General features: G+C 31.4%; 1 protein-coding gene across 2 annotated transcripts in view; it reads right to left on the reverse strand.

Annotated features, from left to right (window-relative positions):
- Positions 1 to 201: 201 nt before the first annotated feature.
- Positions 202 to 10,559, reverse strand: part of LOC110026754 (protein FAM133B) — a 22,911-nt gene continuing 12,553 nt past the window's right edge. Inside the window, exons 4-6 of one of the 2 annotated variants that reach the window (XM_020727854.1) lie at positions 3,999 to 4,040; positions 3,834 to 3,893; positions 202 to 475 (exon numbers count right to left, since the gene is read on the reverse strand). In XM_020727854.1, the coding sequence (XP_020583513.1) occupies positions 467 to 475; positions 3,834 to 3,893; positions 3,999 to 4,040 (111 nt within the window). In that variant the 3' untranslated portion in view covers positions 202 to 466. Of the gene's footprint in view, positions 476 to 3,466; positions 3,753 to 3,833; positions 3,894 to 3,998; positions 4,041 to 10,559 lie in introns of those variants that run through there. The other variant, XM_020727853.1, reaches the window with a different exon arrangement.

The following is a 10,559-nucleotide window of genomic DNA, read 5'->3' on the forward strand; positions in this document are numbered from 1 at the left end:
ACTCATATTATTTTTGATCAAACAAACCCTAAGTTTGAATGTTTTGACTAATAGCATTGATTTCTTAAGTAGCTTCTGCTAATAGATAGGTCTTTGCATTTAGTAGTTTGTGGTTTCCAAAATTTTCATGGAGAGATTATTACTTGAGCTAAACAAACCCAGAACTCCTAGATGTGTGAAACAAGGCATTAATGTGTATTTGCTGTGAGCATAATAATAAACAACAAATACTCAGTAATTACACAGCAGAGCAGACCCAATTTTAAGTGCATAAAATACACCTAATAAGCGCACATTTGTATTAAGGAATTAGTGGTTGTGGGTGTCAAACCTTCCTTTATGTGTAGAGCCAATAATAGCAGGGCCGAGGAGTTTTGCTTTTGGTTCTCTGAGTTCTCTGAGCCTATATCTATTCCTGCTTGTACTCTTTCCAATAAATGCAAGGAGAACGGGAGCGGATTTGAAATTAGAGGATCTGGGGCAATTAGAATGATCATAAGCAAAAGTGGAGCAAGTTTTACAAGACACATATTTCAATTCATAATTAACAAAAAGAATCATGCATTAACGTTTAACATTCAGAATAATAATATCAGAAAGGATAGACTCAATATTGATTTGTTTGTCTTCAGAGGATTAAAAACCAAAAGTGCCCCTATTTTACTAGCAAATTTGTAGGTACCACTTGCAGACCAGCAACACAAAGAATGGTTAGGAAATTTCACCCAAATTAGGATTTCAAGTCTTCTTTAACTGAATGTAGTCATGAATCCACTTCTTAAAGATGAATGGTGGTCTACCATTAATAAACCATGGCCTTCCCATCAAAACCTTCACAAAATCTTCAACACAATAAAACTTGAAAAGAAATGAACTTTTTGTAAGAATTGTGATATCAACAATACCTCTAAGCTTCTAGATCTTACTAATAGACTCAAGAAGTGTATCATAGAAAAGACGTTTACCCAATGCATAGCCCGCTAGTCCTGACGCAGTTTGATGTGCGGATGATAGTATTTAGGTGTTATTGGTAGTATTGTGGTATATTTTACCAAAATAATACCGCATTACTACCTAATAACATCTAAATACTACCATCCTCACCTAATCCTGATATAGATCATCCAGATGTAATATTTTTTCCACTAGAGCAAAACTCCATCGCTTAGAACCTTCTTCAGTCTCTTGATCTAAAAATGAACTTTATCCTCTGCACATGGTATGTAAGAGAGATTAAAGTTAGAAGAATTGCGGATATTAGATGAAATAAGTCCTTTCCAGTCAAGGGAACGACGCAAGACAAGCTAAGACGCAAGACAAGCTAAGAATGAGAAGAGGAGGAAAGAGGAGATGTCTCGAAGAGATTTAGGTGCGAAGCCCCGAGCAAAACGAGAACCCCAGATGGCAGCAAGAAGGATGATCTACTAATACTGTTGCTGGTATAGTGCTTGGTATTTAGTTGCAAGTATTTAAAATTCATTATGAGAAAATATATACATCTCAAGTGTTTAGTGTTGTTTGGTTTACTGCTTGCATTTATACGAGGCCAGGCCAGTATTTGCAAGTTTGGGATTCCAGGGTGGGGTGGGGGAGGATGTGATGATGTATTAGGTGATTTTGAAATGAACTAAAAATAAATTAGAATGAATTTCAAATATGCTATTTGGTTAGTGAAAAAGATATAAAATAAAAGTAATTAATATATTGAAAAAATTAAGTTTAATTTCAGAAAAAAATATAGAAAAGAAAATGAAAAATTTAGAATTAATCCTTTAATTCATTGGGTAAATTTTGTCAAGTGTCAGTTGTCATTACCATTCCATTACCATTGCTCACAAGCCTCTGGCTACTGCCTGTCGCCCGTGCGCTTATTGCGTGTGGACACCGAAATACATCTTTCTGTTATATTTTTTTTTGTTTGAGTGGGGCCTACTCTAAAATTTTTGACACTCCTAATCAAAAATTGCAAGAAAAATGTAATAATTTTTCCTGCCGCCCACACCACCCCCGCCATCATATTTTACTTTGATTCCAAATCAAACAAAACAATTATAAGAAAAGGAAAAAAACATATATTTGTTTTACACTGAACATAGTCAAAATACATTATATTTCAATGATATGAATTCTTTTCTTATTGCAATCTCTTTTCAGCAAAAGAAAGAACTCCATCAAAAGTTATTTTGAACTTATTTTCCATTGAAATAAATCTCTTAAAATTTAGAATTTTGTGCATTTGAATTATACTAAAACGAATACGAACAAAAATCTCAAGTGTGTTAACTTTGTTTAATATATTATAATGGTCATTAGATTGTCCCATATTTGTGTTCAGTTACTAAATCTTCAATAGTATGTGTGTCGATATATATATATATATATATATATATATAGGCTAAATATAGTTACATTTGATCATACTAATTTTCCCTAGGTACGGAACCAATTTTATTTTTTAGAACAGACTAAACCCAAATATTTAAATAATTTTAAATATTATACAAACAAATATATCCAAAGTATTCTTTTAGAATTAATACAATAAAAAATATTCATATGATACAATAATCTCCAAAAATATTCAATAATTTTTAAACCTAAACTGAAACAAAATTATTTCATAATATTCTACACAAATTTTTCTTCTTAAAAGTAAAAGAATTGAAAGGAAAAATATTAGAGCAAGGGCTTATTTGGCTGGAGTAATATATACTGTTAAAAACTAATAAAATTTGTTAAATTTATTATTTGATTGAAAATTAGTTAACAAAAATTAAATTTGATTTTAAACGCCATAAATTTTTTTTTTTTTTTGAAGCTTCTACAAATATAATGGCACAGATTTTCATTCATTAAGATAAATCATCAATTATCTAAAAAAAATAGAAATTTCATTTCTATAACTTCCCAATGAGTCTCAAAATAGAGAAATATTTGCGTACGTAAGATGTGCATAGAGTTCCATACATATTAGGTTATTCGGAGGGTAGAAGTAGGTTACACTTAGGTTACAGGAAGAATTACAAGGGGTATAACATAAATGTAACCTAGTTGTACCCTCCGAATAACCTAATATGTACGCAACTCTGCGTGTGTATTACGTACGCAAATATCTCTCAAAATGACCTAGAATCACCATGCCATGCAGAACCAACATAAATAAATAACGACATAATTTATAAAATAATTTCAACAATAATAGTAAGAAACATGATAATGTGCAAGTTATCATAGCCCGTTGATCTTTCAACTAAGATATCTGAATTCAAATGTAAATGATAAGAACCTTTGAGCTTACTAACAGATTCCTAAACGGCCCTTTTAGAATCATTTTGGTTTTTTTTATTTTAATTTTAATTTTTTTCTTTTTAAAAATATATTTAGTTAATATAAATTTAATAAGTTTTTATACTTTTATTTGAGACATTTTCCACCATAATCTGAAGAAACAAAAGAAAAGAGTCTATAAACTAAATTAATTTATCCATAAATGATAATACAAAAGATATTTTAATATATCATTCAACTAACAGTAGCTTCCAGCAGGATTAAGCAGAGAAGAGTTATGAGTGTAGGGTGACTTGAAGCAATAACAATCCAAATATAGCCATTTTCTAGTGCATTTGATTTTAAGCACAAGTATTTCTGCAGTCACCAAATCAATTATAACTGGCATTCAAAAACTTCAGCAACTCATTACGATTAGTTTCTGCCTTTTTATCCTCTTTTGATTTCTCAAGCTTCAGTAAAATCTAGAGAAAGGGAAGGGAACAAAACTCAAGTGCTTGGAAAAATTGACAAAAGATCAATTCAAATGTAGGTAAAATTATCACCTTTTTACCAGAAACAGCGCTGCGATGAACACTATCATCATCCTTTTCACGCCCAAGGAACTGAAAAAATAAAACAGAAAAAATAAAATGAATTTAAATAAATCATATATACATATATACATATATAGATAAAAGAAATTTATGTTTTTAAAAAATGCAAGTAACCTTTGAAAGCTGAACAGGGCTGCTACGCCGCTCAGTCTGCTCCTGTATATATAGCTCTCAAAGGCACAACAACATCCAGCAAGCAAGTTCAAAGTCCATTTAGCCGCATACAGATACCAGCTCCAACGTCAAAGAGCCAACCGAACAAAAAACAAAAGGTAGAAATGTGAGGATACGAAACATGTTAGAAAAAGAGGCTTCAGGGTATTAAATAGTAATGAAGATTCACAACATTTTGCCATAACATGCAAATACGTAATGCTGAAAACTGAAACAAAGCGTTCTGCCTCAAAATAATTCCCTCTTAAATTCAATGCAAGAGAATGAAGGTAAATATCCATGAAGCAGCAACTCCTATTCTCCTAAGAAATATATATGATTATATGATATAATCACCTTTCGGTTTAAACCAAAAAAGCTTAATTTAGAATCTCTCAAATTAATGCCTTCAATACAAGCTCCTGAATACAGAAGATAACAAATTAAAATCCTCTTCGATGAACTAAGCCTTCCAAACCTCTTTCAAGTCCTAGAAATAAGGAGGGCCAAACTACCTAAATTTAAACTTAACCTCAACCCTATGGATTAGTTTCATCATATTTTATAACACATGTTTAAGCACATCAAGTTGATAAGATTGTAATTCAGCTTTAAGTAAAGCTTAAAAGGCCTAGATACCATAGAATGCTATGGAATCAAAACTTCCTTTCGGTGTTCGAATCAGATATGACGATAGTGCTTGTCTCGCAACCATAAATCCTATTAGCATCTACTTGATATGAAATTCCTCTTGCTGGCTTAGATTGCCTAATTCTCCTTTCAAAGAACAATTTTTTTAAGCAAGAGTAAACCAATGGTTGGGTTAAAATTGGGTCGAAGAGAAAGTAGGGATAATAAATAGATGAAAGGGATTGGATTTTTAAATAATAACTTACTTTCAATCACTATCCATGAAACAAAAATTAGAATGTGAATCTAGAACTCAATTTCAATCACTTTCAAAGAAACAAATTAGTCCTAAATGGCTTGGCCAACCACAAGTTGGAAACATTCCACTGAGAGGGTAAAGGAAATCTAGGATGCTGTTGCCAACAAGACCAATTCAAGAGAAGATCGATGAATTAGTATGTTCAAGTCAACAAACTAAAATAGTTGATATTTCATGTGCTCCCACCAACTGAGAAGGTAGCAATTTCGCCTATCAGAAAGAGCAAAAATATAACCGTCTCAAACCGGCCGCACAATCCCTATTGGCAGACTAGTTCACATTTAGTGGTTTGTCAATCCCCAAAGAATAAAATCTAAAAACATCAGTTAAAACAAATAATATTGTGCAACTACATAAAGGCACATTGCAATCGAAAATGCAATCACACACATCTACTAACGGCCAATATTTCACTACAATCTTCACTGAGCAAGATAGTGTGTGTGTGCGCGTGCATGTCATGCATTAAGTTAAAAAAGAAATAAAAAATACATAGGCCTCGCTTGGGATCACTTTTATTTTTTGTTTTCTATTTTTATTTTTATTTTTTAGTTTCTATTTTGAATTGAATTAAAACATGTTTGGTTGTGATAGTTTTTTTTTAAATGCTCAAAACATCTTTCAAGTGTTTTGAGTTTTTTTAAAAACTAGGTGATTTGTTTTTAAAAATAAAAATTATACTAACCAAACATGTTTTCAAAACAAATGTAACAAAAAAACAAAAAAAAAAAAAAAACCAAAACAAAAGTGATGCCTTAATAACAAGATAATAACATAAAATGAATGAAAATCAACTATCAGTAAACTAAGGGTGCATTTGGGATAGTTTATTTGTTGTGGCGTGGCACAAAAATGCATATTAGTGAGTTGGTTTCCATGGGAGTGGGTGCGTTTATTTAAATGCACCCGAGGTTATGTGACGTCGTCCACAACCTGCTTTGGGCATTTTCGTTACTTTGCTATTATCTGGCTATCCGACAACGCATATCTATTTGAGTGACCCTCCTTCGGCTAGCTGCCTAGAGTTTTTTTTTCTTTGCTTTCCATCGTCCTCTGATACATGTGGCGAGCGATTGATGACGTTTTCTTCATTTGCTTTCTTTTGTTCTCTGATACCTTCTATCATTTAACTCTAAAAGCGTTTCACTATGTTTTGTCTAGGTGGATTTGTCTAGGTGGATTTGTTCTTTGCAATTTGTTGTTTGCGCAGACACCCAATTGCTTAGAATTTGTTTTTCTGTGAAATTATTCGGACAATTTAGTTTGGGTTGCTCATTCTGGTTTTTTTTCTATCTCGGTTGGGTTGCTCTTTGTGGTTTGTTTTCTATCTCGGTTGGGTTGCCTTGTATATGCTCATTGAATTTTGGTGAATACCTATATGAAATGTTATTTCATAAATGGGGGAACCTAATTTATGTGTTTGATAAATCTATTTTGGTGGGGTTGCTCTTTTTGGTTTGCGGCCTGTCTATACTCAATGAATTTTGGGGTTGTTCTTTGTGATTTGTAGTTCCTTTGAGGGCCTTCAATATGAACCTACGCGCAAAATTTTTTGGTGAAGAGAGGAGCCTCAATTTTTCCTATGAAATTGTTTGATTAATTTTTTCCTTGTTAAAAAAGAGTGAGACGTGTAGCCTGATTTTACTAGGATTAAGTAATTGGACTTATCTCTGAATTGCTAAAAAGAACTCATCGATCTTTTTTATGAAGTCATCAGCTTGACAAGTAGTTCTTGAGTTTGGACAAACATGCGTAATCTTGGATAAATAGGCTTGAGCTTTAGTAAATATTCTCTTAGATTTTGAGAAGTTTATCATGGGTTCAAGATTTTGACAAGTTTTGGTGAGTTCATTTCAATCTTTTTGAATTTCTTCTGTGTATTCATGTTGATCAAGATGAGCCTGCGCCATTGAAATTTTGAAATTTTTGGATAAACACATTTATTAAATTATTTGATTTCTTTCTCATTTTCATGAGTTTCCAAGCGGGATCTATGCGGTTGAATTGAAGTGCAAACTAAAACATCATTGATGAAGAAAATGCTAAAATTGGTGAACAAATGGTTGTTTGTTTGCTCATGGATAACTTGGTAGGAGTCATTCTACTTCTCTTTTCAGATTCATTTGTGGTTATAAAAAAGGGTGAATTATGCACATGCCATCAAATTCATGCATATTTACAAATCTAGTAAATAATGAATAAATGAATCTATGTATATGCTTATATGGCACATGGTTTTTGAAAACATAAGTTCAAGCTGATTCGCTAAATGTATCTATTATTCAATGGTGAGACACTTCTAATCAACAAGTTATGAGAATATTATAAGAAACTCCAAAAATTTATGAAGTCATGTCGTTTTAAATGTTTTCAATAAAGTTGTTAGAAGATCCGACTAGGAGAAAATATTTTATGTCGATGAGCGTAAGATCAATTATTTACATTACTTTTATGAGATTTGGGATGTATGACACTTATGTTATTTTTGAACTTCTATGTTTGAATGATATGGGTGTACCGCATATTATTTTTGATATATCAATGCTACAATTTTTCATTATTTTTGGGCTTTTTATTTTTATGGTTTGTGTTTAATATATTACTTGTTAATTCAATGTTATTTATAAGTATTAGATACATCAACAATGAATAGCATTGATAGAAAAAAAGTGAAAAAAAAAAATTACAATTGTATTATGTTTAATGTAAGAGTATAACAACTCATATATTGCTCGCACTCCTTTCATGATATCTACGTACAATAGTGACAAATGAGTTGAGCAGTTATTTGTGGATCATCCAACAAGAGTCGAGCCATATTTATTAATCTATTAGAAGATTTGCACAAAAATCGTGGACTTCATGACTCCTCTAGGATGACTTCAAGAGAGGTGTTAGCTATAACCCTCATCAGAAATAATTAGTTGATGTTTTTCAGTTGGTTTTAATGCTCTGATTAGCTTATCTTTAAAAGTTATCAAACCGGAAGACCCAACATTCCAAAGCACACTTAGAGAGATTTCACAAGAACAAAGCTATATGTCACATATTAGCTATAACCCTCATCAGAAATAATTAGTTGATATTTTTCAGTTGGTTTGAATGCTCTGATTAACTTATCTTTAAAAGTTATCAAACCAGAAGACCCAACATTCCAAAACACCCTTATAGACATTTCACAAGATCAAAGCTATATGTGACATATTAGGATAGATTTTTGTGTTCATCTTTTTCAAAATTTACTTAAACACAGTAACTATAATATCTTACATAAATGACTTAGAATTCTATTAAAGCAATTGATGGAACACATGTGGATGCACTCATATCAAACTGTGAAAAGATTGCATACATTGGACGTTTTAGTTCACCAACATAAAATGTTATGATTTTATGTGATTTCGATATTTGTTTCGCTTTTGTAATGAACAAATGGGAGGTCAACGCACATGATAGTTAAATATTTGAATTTATTACGCGAACTCCGGCCTCCTGGTTTGTTTAAATATGAATAAAATAAATAATTTCTTCAATACAATACTAATGATTATACTTATAACAAAGAAATATTATTTAGTTGATGTTGAAGATCTATTACAAAAAGGGTGTCTCAAACTCTTTCATGATACAAAATATCACATTCCTGATTTTGAAAGAGTTAACAGTAAAGTTCGTGGCATAAATGAGATGTTTGATAAAAGACATTCATCTTTATGTGGTGTTATTGAGAAGAAATTTGGGTTTGAAAAGAAAACGGATTATTCTATGAGATATACTCACAATATCATTTGAATAAACAAGTGAATATTTTGGTAACCACAATAGCTCACGGCAATTACATTTGTCAGCAACATTCACGTATTGATATTTAATTTTAATAGTGCAAATGAAAATAAGACACAAGGCCCTACTGAAGCATACGAGTATAGCGCAGGACTAGGGGTGTAAACGAACCGAACACGAACGAACAGAACTCGTGTTTGTGTTTGATTTGTTTGAAATTAAGTGTGTTTGAAATATAGCTCGTTTGAAATTATTTGTGAAGTTACTGCTCGTGTTCAGTTTGATTTGTTTAAAATGTGTTTGAAATTTGTTTGAAATGTTTGAAATATTCAAATTGTTCAAATTGTTCGAATCTTTTGAATAGTTCTAAATCTTTCAAAAGGTTAAACCTGTATGAAATTAATATTTAAACATATATAAACCATAACACAAATACATAATAATCAAAGCACGACTCACAATAAAACCATAATATCATATCTCATCAATAAAAAATTTAGATATAGAGACAATATGCGAGATTTCACTCCCAAAAACTTCAAAAACAGGGTTTCACTCCAAGAAACTAAATAAATCTAAAGGAAATATAAGAAATTTTAAGCTAAAAGACGAACCTGAAGATAAATATAAAATTACAGGATTTAATTTTAAAATATGATAAATTATATATATATATATATATATATAATTATTTAAACTATTTTATATTTTGAATAATAACGATTCAAACACGATCGAACAAATGAATGTTCGTGTTTGATTCGTTTATAAACCGAACGAAAAAAAGTTGTTTATGTTCGTCTCGTTTGCTTATCGAACGAATCGAACACGAACTTCCTGACGATCCGAACACGAACTATTCGCGAACAACGAGCTGTTTTGACAGCCCTAACCAGGACAGTCAACATCACAATTGAATGTGATTTACCTAAGTTTTATACACAAGATAAAGAAAGTGTTAAGGAGATGATAGAGTTGAAAGTAAATTACAAATGCAATAGTTAATGGGTGAAATAATGTTGTATGTTACCTTTTCTTTATTTATGTATAATGTGTTGTCAAACGCTTTATATTTATCGTAATGACGTTTTATGTAACGATGTTCACGTGGAATCTAAATTTGGTGCAAATCATTTTTTTATTCATTCTAAATGTATTTTTTCTCACATGGATGACCTCCCAAGCAACCGTGGGTTTAAATACAAGTTTTTTTTTTCTTGCATTTTTTTTAGAGTTTTATGATGAGATATATAATCCTAGAGGCTCTTCTAGATAGCCTATATGTTGTCATGGATTTTGTCATGTATGAAATCGCAAGACAACCAAGATCGCCTTCTTTTTCGGTCATATAACGGTTGGGTTCTTTTGGATGGCCTTGGTGGTGATATGCTTCAATGGCACATACGAACTTGGTATTATTATATGGTTTAAAGTTAAACAAGATCCTCTTTCTTTAAGGAGTTTTGTTTTCTTATAGTGACAGATTATTCGTCAGTTTATCTTTTGCTCTGAGACTTCACAATTTTATAAATTTTTAATTATGCATTTCTATTATTCTTATTAGTTCATATTTTATCTAATGGTTCGGGTTTGTGATTTTAAATCTTCAAAAAATATGAGCTCAAGAACTTTCGGTGTCTTTAGAGTCTTGTACTAAACTGTGGATTGCAGTTAGGGGTGTAAACGAACCGAACACGAACGAACAAAGCTTGTGTTCGTGTTCGGTTCGTTTAAAATTTAGTTTGTTTGAAATAAGCTCGTGTTCGTTTCTTAACGAACGAGCCGAACAC

The sequence above is a fragment of the Phalaenopsis equestris genome, unplaced genomic scaffold (assembly GCF_001263595.1).
Source record: "Phalaenopsis equestris unplaced genomic scaffold, ASM126359v1 Scaffold000399, whole genome shotgun sequence".
Taxonomy (NCBI): domain Eukaryota; kingdom Viridiplantae; phylum Streptophyta; class Magnoliopsida; order Asparagales; family Orchidaceae; genus Phalaenopsis; species Phalaenopsis equestris.